At 45.2% G+C, this 18,411-nt stretch overlaps 1 protein-coding gene across 2 annotated transcripts in view; it reads left to right on the top strand.

The window, feature by feature from the left end:
* The window catches only part of MARF1 (meiosis regulator and mRNA stability factor 1), a 46,387-nt gene that overhangs the window by 10,334 nt on the left and 17,642 nt on the right, over nucleotides 1–18,411 (top strand). For both annotated transcript variants that reach the window (XM_087729015.1, XM_087729016.1), the window contains exons 5-17: nucleotides 812–1,038; nucleotides 1,492–1,609; nucleotides 2,446–2,618; nucleotides 5,170–5,604; nucleotides 7,249–7,415; nucleotides 7,500–7,658; nucleotides 9,252–9,441; nucleotides 10,493–10,671; nucleotides 11,945–12,025; nucleotides 13,469–13,705; nucleotides 14,593–14,712; nucleotides 15,137–15,312; nucleotides 17,097–17,317. In XM_087729015.1, coding sequence (XP_087585141.1) covers nucleotides 812–1,038; nucleotides 1,492–1,609; nucleotides 2,446–2,618; nucleotides 5,170–5,604; nucleotides 7,249–7,415; nucleotides 7,500–7,658; nucleotides 9,252–9,441; nucleotides 10,493–10,671; nucleotides 11,945–12,025; nucleotides 13,469–13,705; nucleotides 14,593–14,712; nucleotides 15,137–15,312; nucleotides 17,097–17,317 — 2,483 coding nt within the window. The remainder of the gene's footprint in view (nucleotides 1–811; nucleotides 1,039–1,491; nucleotides 1,610–2,445; nucleotides 2,619–5,169; nucleotides 5,605–7,248; nucleotides 7,416–7,499; nucleotides 7,659–9,251; nucleotides 9,442–10,492; nucleotides 10,672–11,944; nucleotides 12,026–13,468; nucleotides 13,706–14,592; nucleotides 14,713–15,136; nucleotides 15,313–17,096; nucleotides 17,318–18,411) is intronic.

An 18,411-nucleotide genomic window follows, 5' to 3' on the forward strand; every position in this document is an offset into this window, starting at 1 on the left:
ATCCTTTGGCTTCATCCGTTTAAAGTTACCGTAGCTTTAGCTTTCCAGTTAATCCATATTTCCCCCCCCCCCCCCCCAAATCTGGGCAATTTTTAAGACGGGTGGACTTTCAAATCCCGGAATTCCTCAGCCAGCTTGGGGAATTCTGGGACTTGAAGTCCACCCACCTTCAATGTCCATGGAGATTCTTGGTCATTGAGGCGATGGTTGTGCCAAAGGTGTTTTTTTTTTTTTCAAGAGGCCATTGGACTTCCTTGTTTTTTCTTTGAAGGCAATTCGCTTCTCATCCAAGAAGCTTCTTTGGCTCTTAACTGGATGGTGGGTGATGGAAGGATTTATATTCCTTGCAGACAGCTGGTAATTTGCATCCTTTTAGAGGATCGTTGAGGCCACCTGCAGGTTTGTCTGCGTCCACAGGGTCACCTGAGTGATGAAAATGGGTGAGGAGCCTCCTTGGCACTGCGGAGCTGTGCTTTCTGCAGGATGCTTTCTGCCCTGTGTCCTTCACTGTTGAACACAAGAAGGCTTCACACCCATTTGCACTACTGAGGACACAGGCAAACCTCCAAGTGGCCTCAACGACTCTCTAAAAAGAATGCAAACGACCAGCTCTGCCTACAAGGAATATAAATCCTTCCATTTCCCACCATCCAGTCAAGAGCTAAAGAAGCTTCTTGGATGAGAAGCGAAAACGTCTTCCAAGAAAAAAACAAGAAAGTCTACCTTAAAGTTGCCAAGATTGGGGAACCAAGTTAATCGGAGAAGTGCAGTTATTGATGCCGTTGGATCTTTCTGCCCCTGAACAACACAGGCTCTCCAGAAATTGCGATCTCGAACCAGTTACTGGAAAACTTGCCTCCCATTGGGGTCTTCTGGGATATCGAGAATTGTTCAGTCCCGTCCGGTCGTTCCGCCGTGACGGTGGTCCAGCGCATCCGCGAAAAGTTTTTTAAAGGCCACCGAGAGGCCGAGTTCATTTGCGTGTGTGACATCAGCAAGGAGAACAAGGAAGTTATTGAAGAGCTGAACAATTGCCAGGTGAGCGCTCAAAAGATTCGGGGGAATCCATCGACTCTGGACCTGCTGTGTTTACCATTATTTCTCCCTCTATAAAACGCCCCCATGTATAGGACGCCCTCATGTTTCGAGTAAGTAAGCACGCTACAAGCCATCACTGTGCCGAAGCCATCTTATTAGAGAGAAGCACAAGAACAGGAAGTGCATCGCAGGAACAATAGAGATGAAACCTGGGGTGGCAATGTGATACAGGAAACAAATACAATAGAGAGGAATGATTGAGCTGCATATAAGGTAGAGGCTCATCTGGCAGAGCTGGAGGACAGGATTGAGCCATCCCTTCCCTTCTCTTGTCCTCCTGTGTATAAGACGCCCCTTCATTTTCAAGTAAGGGAAAGTAGCATCTTATACACTGAAAAATACGGTAGTCTTGAAATGTAATTTTCCTTTCTTTCCCCCCCCCCCTTTTTTAAGGTGACTGTTGCGCACATCAATGCCACAGCCAAGAATGCTGCCGACGACAAACTCCGGCAAAGCCTTAGGAGATTTGCCGATACCCATGCTGCACCAGCCACTGTAGTGCTTGTCTCAAGTATGTATTTTGATCCGTGCACAGATTCAAAATCCGTAATCTGCTCAGTTGCCTTCGAAGTCCTAAATGCAGAAGCTTTGCAATTAAACAGTTAAGACAGCCAGTTTGGTTTATTGGTTAAAACTCCAGGCTAGAAACTAGGAGACAGTGAGTTATAGTCCTGCCTTAGAATTGAAATCCGGCCGAGTGATTTTGGACCAATTACCAAGAGACTGGGAGTTCTAGTCCCGCCTTAAGCAGGAAGGCTGGCCGGGTGACTTTGGGCCAATTGCTAGGAGACTGGGAGTTCTAGTCCCGCCTTAAGCAGGAAGGCTGGCTGGGTGACTTTGGGCTAATTGCTAGGAGACTGGGAGTTCTAGTCCCACCTTAAGCAGGAAGGCTGGCCGGGTGACTTTGGGCCAATTGCTAGGAGACTGGGAGTTCTAGTCCCACCTTAAGCAGGAAGGCTGGCCGGGTGACTTTGGGCCAATTGCTAGGAGACTGGGAGCTATAGTCCCACCTTAAGCAGGATGGCTGGCCGGGTGACTTTGGGCCAATCGCTAGGAGACTGGGAGTTCTAGTCCCGCTTTACACAGGAAAGCTGGCTGGGTGACTTTGGTAAGTAGAACGGGGGGGGGGGAACAGCTGTGGCGCGTGATTTTTATTGAATATAAATTGTCACCCAGCTGACTACCAATTTGCCTGAAACGGTAGCATTTCACGCCTGGTTTGAGCGCAGGTTTTTTTGCGATCCAAAGTTGCCCTCACAGATGCTTATGAATCACGCTCTGCTCTGCCTCCAAACCTCCCAAAGTCACTGACTTTGCTTCGGGCGCTCTCTCTTGTTTTTTTTCCAGCCGATGTCAACTTTGCACTGGAACTCAGCGACTTGAGACACCGCCATGGTTTCCACATCATCCTGGTTCATAAAAACCAAGCGTCGGAAGCCCTCTTGCACCACGCCCACGAGCTCATCCGATTTGAAGAATTTATTTCAGATTTGCCTCCAAGATTACCCTTGAAGAAAACAGTAAGTGGCTGATCAATGGTGAGGTTTTGAAACATCGTCGCGCGGGGTGGAACAGTCATTCTCGCTAAATCCCGTCGCACGGATCCCTCCTGCTTCACCTATTGGTTGCAGTTGTTAATGTGAAAATAAAAGTTGGAAAGGCGAATAAACAAGTACAGGCGATCCTCGGCATATGGAATTCTTTATTGGCCAAGAGTGATTGGACACACAAGGAATTTGTCTCTGGTGCAAAGGCTCTCGGTGTACATAAGGAGAATAAAATACATTCATCAAGAATCATAAGATACAGCACTTAGAGATAGTCATAGATTACTAATAAGCTATCAAATCATATTAGGAAACAAATAAAACAATAAAAATCGTAAAGATATAAGCAACATGGTTATAGTCATAAGTGGGAAGAGATAGGAAAGAGAGAGGTACTAGGAAGGATAAGAAGAAGAATAGTAATACAATCTTAGTAAATAATTTGACAGTGGTGAGGGAATTAGTTCTTTAGCAGAGTGATGGCATTCTGGAAAAAAAACTGTCCTTGTTCCTAGTTCTGGTGTGCAGTGCCCTATAGAATCATTTTGAGATGTCGTAGAAATATCCTGATAAAAAAAAACAGGGAAACCACAAGCAATAAATCTTACTTTAAGATCAGAGGTTTATTGTTTCATGAGCAATTTGGGGCGTTGAGGGAATTATTTGTTTAGCAGAGTGATGGCATGCAGGGAAAAACTGTCTTTGTGCCTAGTTCTGGTGTGCAGTGCCCTATAGATTCATTTTGAAGTGTCGTAGAAATATCCTGATAAAAAAACACAGGGAAACCACAAGCAATAAATCTTACTTTAAGGTCAGAGGTTTATTGTTTCATGACCAATTTGGAGCATTGTGGGAATTAGTTCTTTAGCAGAGTGATGGCATTCGGGGAAAAACTGTCTTTGTGCTTGGTTCTGGTGTGCCGTGCCCTATAGCATCATTTTGAGGTGTTGTAAAAATATCCTGATAAAAAAAACACAGGGAAATCACAAGCAATAAATCTTGCTTTAAGATCAGAGGTTTATTGTTTCATAAGCAATTTAGAACATAGCATTACTTACATTAACAACTTATTGCCATAAGCTCCACTGACATAGCTGAATCCAGCAAGGATTAGCTATGGCCAGTGGGCCTGAACTCTTCCCAAGACATCCTTTTTATACATTTCTGCACACATTTCACAACTTATTTCCTTGTTCTGTCTTACTGACAGGCAGTCCCCACATACACCTGTGTACATTGGAAGCTCTCAAACACTTGTTACTTTTAGTTCCTCATTTCCCAGGGCCATCCTGTAGTTGGCACATTTTCAATGTGCTCATCTGAAACCTACCATCTGCAACTTTCAGTCCCTTATTTCTTAATGTTCCAGACATTTCATGCTCAAAATGATTATTTGCAACCACAGGTTTTACACAATACGGATTACAAATATTTCGTTAGTTTGCAAGTGTTAAAGCACTGAAGTATAATGTCTTACAAGGTATCTCAATTGGAGCATAGGCCAGGTATAGAATCAAAGAGGTATAGGAAGAGGGGTGGGGTTATTTTCTCACAGAAGGTAGAAGTTGAAACAATTTTATCTCCAGGACGTGATGTAAATATTTTCACAGCCCTCTTTTTGATTTGTGCAGTATACAGGTGACTTATGACCATACTTGAGGCCCAAATTTTCTGTTGCTTAGCAAAACATGTGTTAAGCAAGTTTTGCCCCTTTTTACAACTTTCCTTGCTATGGTTGTTAAGTCAATAACATATATATAGATTTTACAAACCCCGGTATGCCCAAATATGGGAGGAAGATCACTACTTCCGTTCTCTGTCCTTCGGCTCGTCACAAGAGACCATCCAGACAGAACCCAATATTTTTTTACTGTTGCCTTTTTGTTATATTTGTTATATTTGTGCTGATAAATAAATAAAGGGAGACTAGTATAGATCTATTTCAAGCTATTTAGCTCTCATCAGCTAGCCATACCCTTACTGGGAATCGAGCCTGTGCTGTATTGCCTCTAAGGCAGATTCCCAGTAAGTGTATGGCTAGCTGATGAGAGCTAAATAGCTTGAAATAGATCTATACTAGTCTCCCTTTATTTATTTATCAGCACAAATGCAACACACACACACACACATATATGTGGCACAGGTTCGATTCCCAGCAAGGGTATGGCTAGCTGATGAGAGCTAAATAGCTTGAAATAGATCTATACTAGTCTCCCTTTATTTATTTATTTATTTATCAGCACAAATATAACATATATATATATATATATATATATAGCCTATATATAGCCTATATATATATATAGCCTATATATATATATATATATATATATATATATATATATATATATATATATATATATATATATATATATATATATATAAAATAGCCTATATATATATATGTTCAAAGCATTTAGTTATGTTGCTTTTGCCCTGGCCTCTTGAGAAGCACACACGTCGTTGTTGTTGTTATTATTATTATTATTATTATTATTATTATTATTATTATTCTCTGAAACAGGCGTGTCATACTCTGTTATATGTTTACAACCTGCCCACCAACCGAGATAGCAAAAGCGTCTGCCTGAGGCTTCGGCGTCTGTCGGACAATTGCGGCGGGAAAGTCCTGACCATCTCTGGCAGCGGCGCGATCCTCCGTTTCCTCAGCCAAGACAGCGCCGAGCGAGCCCAGAAGCGGATGGAGAACGAGGACGTCTTTGGCAACAGGATAACCGTGTCTTTCACCCCCAAAAACCGAGAGCTGGCAGAAGCCAAAAACTCAGGCTCTTCCGTGGCCGACAAGGCCAAGTCTCCCAAGAAAGTCAACCGAAACGCGAAGTTGTGTCTGATGAGCAGAATGGCCAACGATTCATCGTCCACCACCAAGGCTGTGGCCTCAAAAGGCCCTCAAGGACACGGGTCCATTCCCAAAAACACCGCTGTTAAAAGCTTACAGGTAGGGTGCTTCCCGGTTTATGCCTCTTTTTTGGGGGGGGGGAATCTAAAGCATGCCGTCCTTGTTTTTAAGGTATCCTTTGGACACAAACGAGGAAAACATTTCCTTAGAGCAGGAGTCCTCAAACTTTTTTAAACAGGAGGCCGATTCACAGTCCCTTGGACTGTTGTGGGGGGGTGGGCAGACCGGCTGGGTGGGCATGGCTAGGTGGTCGTGTGACTGGGTGGGCGTAGCCAATTTAGTCCATTAAACAATAAACACAATTTAAACTTTAATTTGTGATGCTCCTGGTGGTGGGGGATTTGGCTGCGTTGGGATGTGTGTGTGTTAAGGACTTCTGTGTGTTTGTGTGTGTGTCTTCCTCCTTCCTCCCCCCTCTCTCTGGAGCGGGGGGGGGGGAAGGAGGCCGGGGACTCCCAAGGCATCTGCGCATCCCATTTTTGGCTTCCAGAAGGTGAATAGGTGGGGTGATGTGGGCATGGCAGCCTCATGGTCCCATGCAGGCTGGGTTAAAGGCTTCAGTGGGCTGTATCCGGCCCGCGGGCTGTAGTTTGAGGACCCCTGGCTTAGACACACCTTGTGCCTTTTGAATCCCCTGGCCGATAGGAGGATCTTTTTTAATGACCACAATTGACTTCCAAATTTCCGTGACTAAGCGAGACAGTGGTTAAGTGGCCTTTTTTTTTTTTTTTTTGCAACTTTTCTTGCCCTGGACATTAAATGAATAACTGCAGTTGTTAAGTTGGGTTTTTCATTGAATCGGTCTTCCCCATTGGACTTCGGTTGTCAGAAGATCGCAGGGGGTGATGACATAACCCCGGGATATTTCAACTGCCATACATACATGCCAGGTCCGAATTTTGATTGCATGATCATGGAGATGCTGGAAAGGTCATGAGTGTGAAAAAGGATCATGTGTCACTTTTTTCAGAGTTGTTGCAGCTTTGAACAGTGGCTAAATGAACACTTGTAAGTTGAGGTTTACTTGTAGCCCTTTCTTTCTTTCTTTCTTTCTTTTGTTTCTTTCCTTTCTTTCTCTTTCTTCCTTTTCTTTCTTTCCTTCCTTCCTTTCTTCTCCTTTCTCTCTTTCTTTCCTTCCTTCTTTTTCTTTCTCTTTCTGTTTTTCTTCCTTTCATCCTTTCTTTCCTTCCTTTTCTTTCCTTCCTTCCTTCTCTTTTCTCTTTTCCTTTCCTTCCTTCCTTTACTTTCTTTCTGTTTCTTTCTTTCCTTCTTTCTTTTTCTTTCTTTTTCTTTCTTTCCTTCTTTCTTTCATCCTTTCTTTCCTTCCTTTTCTTTCTTTCTTTCCTTCTCCTTTCTTCCTTTCTTTCCTTCCTTCCTTCCTTTTCTTTCTTTCTGTTTCTTTCCTTCCTTTCTCATTCTTTTTCTTTCTTTCCTTCCTTCTCCTTTCTCTCTTTTCCTTCCTTTTCTTTCTTTCTTTCCTTCTCCTTTCTTCCTTTCTTTCCTTCCTTCCTTTTCTTTCTCTTTCTTTCCTTCTTTCTCTTTCTTTCCTTCCTTTCTTTCATCCTTTCTTTCCTTCCTTCTCCTTTCTCTCTTTCCTTCCTTCCTTCTATCTCTTTCTTTTTCTTTCTTTCCTTCTTTCTCCTTTCTTTGTTCCTTTCTTTCTTTCTTTCCTTCCTTCCCAAGGAACTGTGCCGCCTTGAATCCAAAACGGGAAGAAGCTCTGAACACCGCCAAGACCAGCTAAAAGAGGGAGTTTCTTCATCGCACAGCAGTTCTACCACCGCAAGCTCCGTATCCACCCAGGCCACCAGGAAGGCTGGAGCGGGAGAACCTGCTCACAATAAAAACAAGTACGTTGAGAAACCTACAAGGCAGATTTCTATCGAAGGCTCTGTCAGTCTGACACCTTAATCAAGCCTTTCTTCTTTGCCCAGGAAAGAGACGATGGCAGCCAGAAGCATGAACAGTTCCCCGGTGGAAAAGAAGGAGAAGGATAGCGCCTTTCAAGTCAGCTTCCCTTCAGCTTTCAGCCTGCTGACGGCCTCCAGACAGCACAGTCCCATTCTGATCTCTCAGAGTTGTTGGTCCTCAAGGTAAGCATCATTGCGTCATGAGGCCAAACTTTCTTTTTTTTTTCTTTTTTTTTCTTTTTTAAAGAGAGGAAAAGCCACGTTTGGCTTTCAGTCAAGTGTGCACTGGGACAAAACTCTGTTTGCCAGAAAATGTTGGTGGGAGTTAGCAGAGATAGCTAAATCGACTGCTTCGATCAAAGAACAGGAAATGGGAACACTTTTATTTCTACTTGGAAACCACTTCTGGACTTTGTGCTTGAGGTGGGGAAAAATATGAAACACACATATACATACACACACATACATACACACACACACACATATACACACACATACATACATGTTCTGACTCACTTCACCCCACACCAACACACTCCGAGCCAAAGATAAGTTACGCCATTTAATTAACAGACAGACAGGTTCTTGGCAGCAAACCGGCACAGACAAGCTTGGGCAGCAATCCAGCACAGATAAGCCGTGGTAGCAATCCAGCCTGCCAAGCTCACCATAATGTTCTCCAACATTGATTCCTGCGTTGACTTCTGCAAGAGGGGCATGTGCAGAAGCAGTCTTTTTATAGTCTGGAGAGGAGCCTAATGACCACCAGCTGAGTGCAATTACCTCCTGTAACTGCGCAACTGTTCCTGACGCCTATTAGCTCTTCGGTGCCGGGCATCTAGGAACAACTCACTGCTGACCTCAGGCTCACACTCCCTTGTATCCTCCCCACTGGTCCAAGGCTCAGGCGCCTCCTGGTGGCCAACCAGCCTCTCTGCGCCCTGCTCGGAGTGGGAACCCTGTCCAGGGTCCTCCACATCCTCCAGAGCCGACTCATAGGGCCCCTCACTGTCGGAGTCTGGTGGCAGCTTTAATGGCTCCTGCTGGGCCACAACACATACATATATGGTGCAGTAGAATAAGCCATATAACATCAAATCTCAACTTTTTACTTTGACATTGTAGTTTAAACTAGCTACAGTATTTCGATCAAATCGCTAAAACTCAAAATTGAAGTTTGTTTCCCCACCTTCCCCACCTCAAGCACAAAGTCCAGAAGCGGTTTCCAAGTAGAAATAAAAGCGTTCCCATTTCCTGTTCTTTGATCAAAGCAGTCAATTTAGCTATCTCGGCTTACTCCCAACATACATGAAATATATTTAAAATGAATGATTCTAGATTCTTGAGAGACCGCCTGCTGCCAATTACCTCCCACAGACCCATTAGATCTCACAGGGCTGGCCTCCTCCGGGTTCCATCTACTAGCCAATGCCATCTGGCTACTACCCGGGGGAGGGCCTTCTCTGTGGCAGGTCCGGCCCTCTAGAACGAACTCCCCGCAGGGATTCGGACCCTCACCTCTCTCCAGGCCTTCCAAAAAGCCGTCAAAACCTGGTTTTGCTGGCAGACCTGGGGGTGATGAGTTCCCTCCCCTCTCGACTTGTATGGTTGTGTGGCTCTTGCTTATTTTAATTATCTGTATGTCGTTTTATGTTCCCCTTTTCCCTTTTTGAATTGTTCGCCGCCCTGAGTCCTCCCGGAGAAGGGCGGCATACAAATAATAAAATTCAATTCAATTCAATTCTCTTCCTTTCCTTCCCTTCCCTCGGCCTCCAGGAGCGTGTCTCCAAACATCTCGAACAGGTCTTCTCCGCTCACTTTGAACGTCACAAATCCTTCCAGCCATACAGACTGCCCAGATCCATTTGCAAATGGAGCAGACATTCAGATTAGCAATCTGGATTACCGGCTTTCCCGAAAAGAGCTGGTACAAACTTTACAGGATACCTTCACTAAACACGGCAAGGTAAACAATCCCTGTCCGTCATCAAGGCTGCTGTTTATACTCAACTTGCGATGTGGGTGTTTTTGTTTTTGTTTTTAATTATCCAAATGCCTTTTAAATTGTTTCAATTGCTTTAGCGTTTTAGAATTGTAAGCCCAAACGTGACTTGTTTTTAGTAGTTCCATAAGCAAGTCAGTACAAATTGCTGCGATTCCATTTTGAAGATCGTACTAGCTTACAATTTTGCTTTCTTCTAGCACTAGCAATAGCACTTAGACTTATATACCGCTTCATGGTGCTTTATAGCCCTCTCTAAGGGGTTTACAGAGTCAGCCTCTCTTGCCCCCAACAATTTTGGGTCCTCATTTTACCCACCTCGGAAGGATGGAAGGCTGAGTCAATAGAATAGCACTTAGACTTATATACTGCTTTGTAGTGCTTTTACAACCCTCTCTAAGCAGTTTACAGAGTCAGCTTATTGTCCCCAACAATCTGGGTCTGGTTAGGATCGAATTGTTGATAGCCTGCAGTACTGCATTCTAATCTCTGTGGAGGGGTGGAGGAAGGAAGGAAGGCAATACCAATGGAAATAGCAGATTTATATACCACTTTACAGTGCTTTTGCAGTCCTCTATAAGCAGTTTACAGAGTCAGCCTATTGCCCCCAAGTATTTTGGATCCTCATTTTACCCACCTCAGAAGGATGGAAGGCTGAGTCACTGGAATAGCACTTAGACTTATATACTGCTTTTACCGCCCTCTAAGCTGTTTACAGAATCATCTTATTGTCTCCAACAATCTGGGTCTGGTCAAGATCGAATTGCTGGTAACCTGCAGTACTGCATTCTAATTTCTGGAGGGAGGGAGGAAGGAAGGAAGGCAATACCAATGAAAATAGCAGATTTATACATTGCTTTACAGTGCTTTTACAGTCCTCTCTAAGCAGTTTATAGAGTGGCCCCCAATTATTTTGGATCCTAATTTTACCCACCTTGGAAGGATGGAAGCCGAAGTCCAACCTTGAGTCAACGTTTTGATACAATTTTTGCCTCTTTTTTTTTTTTTAAATCAGGTAAAGAATGTAGAACTTAGTCCTCACACCGACTATCAGTTGAAGGCTGTGGTTCTGATGGAGAACCTCCAAGAGGCCATCACTGCGGTCAACAGCTTGCACAAATACAAAATTGGTAACAAGCGGATCCAGGTCTCTTTAGCCACTGGAGCTGCCAGCAAATGCCTGGCAATGATTAGGTAAAATGACAACACCTATAATATGATCTGTAGCATATATTCGATGGGGTCTGATTTTCTTTTGACCCCCGAAATAAGCGCTTGGTCTTATTTTCGGGGAGGTCTTATTATTTTTGAGTGCAGGTGCAGGAGGCGGCGAGCGGGGTCACCTCATGGCTGCTGCTGTGTGGCAATATTTTCGGGGAGGGTTTATTTTCCAGGGATGGCTTGTTTTAGCGCATGGGCTCAAAAGCCCAATTGGGCTTATTATCCGGGGGGGTCTTATTTTGGGGAAAACAAGGTACCGTTTTTTTCAGAGTATAAGACGCACCTTTTTCCCCCCAAAAAGGGGCTGAAAATCTGGGTGCCCCCTGAAGCCCCGCCCCTTCACCAGAATGGCCGTGCATACCTTTATGGAGGCTTTCAGAGAGCTCCTGGGGGCTGGGGAGGGCAGAAATGAGCAAACAAAGTCCCATTTTTTGCCCTAGCCCCCAGAAGCACTCTATAAGCCTCCATAAGGCTATGCATGCAATTGTTTTGACAAAAAACAGGACCGATTTTGAAAAAAATGGGCTGTTTTTTGCTCGTTTTTTGCCCCCCCCCCCAGAGCACTCTGCAAGCCCCTCCCCCTCCCAAGACTATTCATCCCTTTTGCGAAAAATGGGCCATTTCGGGGAGGTTTGCAGAGTGCAAAACCTTTTTCCCCCCCTTTTGGAAAGCTCTTTAACTGATTGTTGAGAATTACATTGATTAAGTGCTGTGCATAGCAAAGTATCTACACACTCACTCTCTCTACCTACCTACTGTATTTCTCTATCTCTCTATTCCGCTGCCTACCTACTTTTTTTTTTAATTTGCCTCTTCAAAACCTTGGTGCGTCTTATACTCCAAAAAATACGGTACTTACCAGCCTAGTTCACTGATGGCAAATCTTTTCGGCACCGAGTGCCCAAATTGGATCACGTGCCACAACCCCAGAAACCCGATGACCGGCTGGTCTTTGCGTGGGGCAGGAACCCAAAGAAGTCCGTACCGGCCAGCTGGTCTTCATGTTTCCTGGGCTCCACCGGCATGCACGAAGAACAGCTGGCTTGCCAGAGACCAGAAGAGCAGCTGGCGATGGTGCCCGTGCCCACAGAGAGGGGGTTCTGAGTGCCACCTCTGGCATGCATGCCATAGGTTTGCCATCAAGGCCCTAGGTGCTTTCAAGAACAGTCTCCCAGTTCTGCAAAGAAAGAAAGAATGCCATGATGTCCAATGCTCTTCCTTAATGTGCTGTTGTCTTTTTTTACAGTTCAGAAGCAATATCTATTCTTCAGGATGCCCCAGCCTGCTGCCTCCCGCTTTCCAAATTCACTGAGATTTACGAGAAAAAGTAAGTGGGAAACTTGGCACCCAATGCTCTGCTGAGTCCGAGAAACTCAAAACTGCAGTCATTTTGATCCAGAATTTAATCCCTGCTGCAGATAGTCCTCAATTTACTGTCAGGCCTGCAGTCATATTCCTTTTAGGATCTTTGGCCTGCCACACTCTTTCTTATTTTACTATGCTGTTTCATTAGTGGGGTAATTGGGAGGGGGAATAGTAAGGAGTAGAATGTGTTGTTATCAAAATAAAACATTCCTTTCTAGAAGCTTAAGGTCCTCCTTTGTCTCCGCACCTCTGCACCTGACCGGAACTAGATGGGTGGAAATGCCAGCGTGGCAGTGGAAGATTGGACCATGGGATGGACTTGTGGGTGTGGGGGGCAAGATCATGAACTTTCAACTGGGTGGGAATCCCAGGAAGTTTTCAGATTCGGGTTTTCCACAGATGTGCCAACATGTCTCTCTTAATAAATTGGAAGTTTGAGGAAAGTTCTGCCTTGGACTCTGATTTAATTTTGGATATTTGGAACGCGGACACTTAACTACAATCCGTTTAGTGGATGTTCAAAGCTAAAACAGCACTAAAAAAAGTGACTTATGACCGTTTTTCACGCTTATGTGATCAGAATTCTGTTGCTTGGCAGCTGACTCATACTTATGATGGTTGCTGTGTCCTGGGGTCACATGATTTCCCTTCTGTGACCTCCTGACAAGCAAAGTCCCAAGGGGAAGCCAGATTCATTTAAGAACCGAGTTACTAACTTCTCAACTGCAGTGATTCACTTAACTGATGGCAAGAAAAGTCATAAATTTGGGCGAAGCTCACTTAACAAATATCTCAATTAACAGAAATGTTTGGGCTCCATTGTTAGCCATAAGTCGAGGACTACCTTGTTTCCCCGAAAATAAGGCAGGGTCTTATTTTCTTTTGATCCCCCCCCCCCCAAATAAGCGCTTGGCCTTCTTTTCGGGGAGGTCTTAATATTTTTGCGGTGCAGGAGGCCCTTTAACCTCAGCCCATGGATCAGCTGACCCAGAGAGGGCCGGAGGTTCTGTCTCTGTTTCTGGCACACTCTTGCCAGCCCTAGCGTTACTGCGCCTGCTGCTCTTTTTATGGCCGCCACTAAAAGAAGGGGCGCGGAGAGCGGCTTCCGCGAGGCTGTTCCGCATGGATGATAGGTGCATGTGGGCGCCTGCTGCATGTCCCCCCCACTTTCCCCCCAAGAAATGGTAGGGACCAGCAGCGCATGTGATTAAATATTTTAGGGGAGGGCTTATTTTAGCGCATGCACTCAAAAGCCCGATTGGGCTTATTATCCGGGAAGGTCTTATTTTTGGGGAAATGGGGGTACCTGTATTCTGCGATCTCTGTAATAGCTACAAATACCTTCTTTGGCTCTTTATTTATTTTTTTCCACTCCACTAAGCAGTTTCTGTTTCTGGGTTTCTAGGTTCGGACACAAGCTGAATGCGTCGGACTTGCACAAGTTAACGGACATCGTAGCGATCCGCGATCAAGGCAACAGTCGCCTGGTGTGCCTCTTACCCAGCAGCCAAGCGAGGCAGAGCCCGTTGGGATCTTCCCAGTCTCACGACGGCTCCTCTGCTAACTGCAGCCCTGTCATCTTCGAAGAACTGGAGTATCATGAGCCTGTCTGCAAACGGCATTGCGCGAATAAAGAATTCAGGTAAATTCCCCCCCCCCCCTTCTCTGCAATCTGGAGTCTTTATTCAGACTCAAACGTTTAACCTGTGGGCTATATTGGAGATAGTTATAAAGAGTGGTGGGATTCTTTTCTTTTTTTACTACCAATTCTGTAGCCGAGGCGTGGCTTGGTGGGCGTGATAGGGGAAGGATACTGCAAAACACCCATTCCCTCCCCACTCCAGGGGAAGGATACTGCAAAATCCCCATTCCCTCCTCACTCTTGGGGGAAGGATACTGCAAAATCCCCAGTCCCTCCCCACTCCAGGGGACGGATACTGCAAAATCCCCATTCCCTCCCCACTCAAGGGGAAGGATACTGCAAAATCTCCATTCCCTCCCCACTCCAGGGGACGGATACTGTAAAATCTCCATTCCCTCCCCACTTCAGGGGAAGGATGCTGCAAAATCTCCATTCCCTCCCCACTCAGAAGAAGGATACTGTAAAATCCCCATTCCCTTCCCACTCCAGGGGAAGGATGCTGCAAAATCTCCATTCCCTCCCCACTCAGAAGAAGGATACTGCAAAATCCCCAGTCCCTCCCCACTCCAGGGGACGGATACTGTAAAATCTCCATTCCCTCCCCACTTGAGGGGAAGGATCCTGCAAAATCCCAATTCCCTCCCCACTCCAGGGGAAGGATACTGCAAAATCTCCATTCCCTCCCAATCAGCTGGGACTCGGGAGGCAGAGAATAGATGGGGGCGGGGCCAGCCAGAGGTGGTATTTACCGGTTCTCCGAAGTACTCAAAATTTCCACTACCGGTTCACCAGAACTGGCTGAGTACCACTGGTTATATAGGCACATTTTCTTTGCTCAGCTTCCTATAAAACTTAACTTGCTTGTTGGTTGGTGTTGTTTTTTTAAGCGAACACGACTTTGATCCCGACTCCTACAAAATCCCCTTTGTGATTCATTCGCTGAAGGCGTTTGCTCCTCAAGTCCATAGCTTGTTGCAGACCCACGAGGGGACAGTACCACTACTCAGGTAAAAAAAAAAACTCGTTGCTCGAATACGCAAAGCTTCAGCAAAATGCATATTAAAAATTGTTCCCATTCATACCTGACTTTCTCTCTTCCATAACAGAGCTGATTCTGTGTCAGAAAAAGGACACTTAGCAATGAACTTTTCATTTCGGTATTTTTTTTATCTAACCACGAATAAAATAAATCCCATATCCTATAAAATGGTTTCTCTTCTTGTTCTCGTAATTTCAAATGTCAATTTACTCATTTCAGCACATTCCATTATTTTATGAATAACTTCCTCCTGTATTGGTATTTTCTCGTTTCTCCAATTTTTAGCAAATACAATTCTAGCTGCTGTTAGCACATTTACAATCAAATATTTCGGTTCTCCATTCTGAGCTAATTTTCTTAAGGTTCACTTTTTTCTCTCTCTCTCTTTATAGCTTCCAAGACTGTTATGCTTCGGAATTTAACAGTCTAGAAATGGTTGAAGAAGGCCATGGAGGCGTCCCTCTGGAGCATCTTATCTCCTGCGTTCCCGGCATTAATATTGCTACGGCACAAAATGGCATCAAAGTTGTAAAATGGATACACAATAAGCCGCCACCTCCTACCACAGGTATTTTATTTTACTCCTTGGTCGCTGCCTAAAACTTGACCATCATGTTGCTCCCCATGGTCTGAATTTGCAAAGACAGCCTGTGAAGCGGGAGACAACCCACCTGTTGTGGCGGCAGAGTCAGACAGTGAGGAGGTTGGGGAGGAACCTGGGCCAGTCCTTGAGTCTGGGGAAGGCTCTGATGAGGGCTCTGTGTCGGAGGCAGAGAGGGGGCCAGAGCCGCCCGACTGTTATCAGCTGCCTTTGGAGTGGGAGGTCAGTAAGGCTGATCCCGATGTGCGCATGCACAGAGCTACCAGGAGCTAAGGAACAAGGGCCGACTTGGGAGTAGCAATAGCAATAGCAATAGCAGTTAGACTTATATACCGCTTCATAGGGCTTTCAGCCCTCTCTAAGCGGTTTACAGAGTCAGCATATTGCCCCCAACAACAATCCGGGTCCTCATTTTACCCACCTCGGAAGGATGGAAGGCTGAGTTAACCCTGAGCCGGTGAGATTTGAACAGCTGAACTGCAGAACTGCAGTCAGCTGAAGTAGCCTGCAGTGCTGCATTTAACCACTGCGCCACCTGGCCCATGTGGAATGGCCCCTCCCATGATTCTTTTTCCTTTTCTCATTTCCAGTAAACAGAATTAGTGTCTTAAAAAGGCACGAAAAATCAGGACCACATCTGAAGTTTCAAGGAAGATGATTTGTTGCTCATGGCCACACTCAACAATCTAGTCATAACTAATGGTCATCACTAAACTGGCACTAGATAAAAGTTAGCACAATTCAAAAGGGGCTGGATTTCACCACTTATGGAAACATAAGGACTCCAGGCTGATTCCTCTCTTGATGCCTCCCGCAGGCCCTGCCTCTCCTCCTACAGTTAGTCTTACAAAGGGGGTACTTCCTCCAATGTCTGCTCCTTGACTATAATTGAATAGAATAACAGAGTTGGAAGGGACCTTGGAGGTCTTCTAGTCCTACCTCCTTCCTAGGCAGGAAGCCCTATACCGTTTCAGACAAATGGCTATCCAACATCTTCTTAAAGACTTCCAGTGTTGGGGCATTCACAACTTCTGGAGGCAACTTCTATTCCACCGATTAATTGTTCTCACTGTCAGGAAATTCCTTCTTAGTTCTAGGTTGCTTTTCTCCTTGATTAGTTTCCACCCATTGCTTCGTGTCCTATCCTCAGTTTCCTTGGAGAATAATTTGACTCCCTCTTCTTTGTGGCAGCCCCTCAAATATTGGAAGGTTGCTATCATATCTCCCCTAGTCCTTCTTTTTATTAAACTAGACATACCCAGTTCCAGTAACCATTCGTTATATGTGTCAGCGTTCCAAGTATCATGTAGAATTAAATCAGAGTCCAAGGCAAAACGATCCTTAAAGTTCCAATTTAATAAGTCAGACATCTTAGCACATTGTTGTGGAATGCCAATTCTGGAAACTACATCAGAATCCCACCCAGTTAAAAGTTCATGATCTTTCCCCACACCCACAATCCATCACATGGTCCAATCTTTTTCTTCCATGCTGGCATCCAGCTGCTTCCGGTCAGGTGTAAAAGTGCGGAGACAAAAGATGACCTTGGTCTTCTAATAAAGAGTGACAACAATACATTCCACAATCCTACTCCTGTCTATTCCCCCCCCTCCCATTAACTATACTAATGAAACAGCATATTGAAATAAGAGAAAGTGTGGCAGGCCAAAATTCTAAAAGGAATATAATTGCAGGCCTGACAATGTTTGCTTCCTTCTCATGCGCTCATGGTATTTTTTCCTCTCTTCTAGAGCCTTGGCTGTTGCGTTCAAAGAGTCCCGTGGGCAACCCACAACTCATCCAGTTCAGTAGAGAAGTGATTGACCTCCTTAAAAACCAGCCCTCCTGTATTGTATCCGTCAGCAAGTTCATCCCGATGTACCACCACCATTTTGCCAAGCAATGCCGCGTGTCCGATTATGGGTATTCCAAGTTAATAGAGCTCCTGGAATCGGTGCCTCACGTCCTGCAGGTGAGTTCAGATGTTCTGCTCCTTGCCAGAGATGTTGACCTCCACAAGACCTGATATCATGTGAAGATGAAAAAGTGACTCTAGGTGGCTTATAATTCGCTTACCATCTTGGTTTGCATCAGAAATCCTGCTCCGAATTGTCATAAATTGGGGAGTCTGTATAGATCCTATGGGATGCAGTGGCTCAGGGGCTAAGATGCTGAGCTTGTCGATGAGAAAGGTCGGCAGTTCAGCGGTTCGAATCCCTAGCGCCGCGTAACGGAGTGAGCTCCCATGACGTGTCCCAGCTTCTGCCAACCTAGCAGTTCGAAAGCAGGTAAAAAATGCAAGTAGAAAAATAGGAACCACCTATAACAGCGTTCTGTGCGCCTTCGGCGTTGAGTCATGCCGACCACATGACCACGGAGACGTCTTCGGACAGCCCTGGCTCTTCGGCTTTGAAATGGAAATGAGCACCGCCCCCTAGAGTCGGGAACGACTAGCACGCATGAGCTGGGGTACCTTTACTTTTTTTATCGTTTCTATTGTCAGCGTTCCAAGCAATGCACCCATAGAAAACAAACTCAGAGGCCCTCGAGTTCCTCAAAGAACAGTTTATTGGATACATTATTTTGGCACCGATTGGTGAAAGCTGACTGCAGTTTCCCGCAGCTTTCACCTAATTCAAAGTAAAAGTTTTGCCCTTCCCCTCAAGTCACTGGTCACGCTGTCCAATCCAGATGCTGGCTGGTTGCTAAGTTACCAGCTCCTCCTCTGGTCAGCCACCTGTGAGAATGACCTTGGTTCCCACAGGAAAGCTTTATTGTTTTGGCTACAAAACCCCATCTAACTATTCCCCCCCCCTCCCACTGCTGTGTGGCAACCCTGAAACCTCCCAAGATGGCTTCGGCCGGGCTCACTTCAGGGTTGACATCCTATTGACTTCGTCTTGTCCAGATCTGTGGAGTTTGAAATCAGATTTTGGTCCCAATCTTCACACTAATAAAGAGAGATATCTGTTCTGACCTAGGCTTCACCAAATCACGAAGCAATAGCAATAGCAGTAGACTTATATACCGCTTCATAGGCCTTTCAGGCCTCTCTAAGCGGTTTAC

Source organism: Thamnophis sirtalis, unplaced genomic scaffold, assembly GCF_051295495.1.
Source record: "Thamnophis sirtalis isolate CommonGarterSnake01/CBP01778 unplaced genomic scaffold, rThaSir2_p1.2 scaffold_14, whole genome shotgun sequence".
Lineage (NCBI taxonomy): Eukaryota > Metazoa > Chordata > Lepidosauria > Squamata > Natricidae > Thamnophis > Thamnophis sirtalis.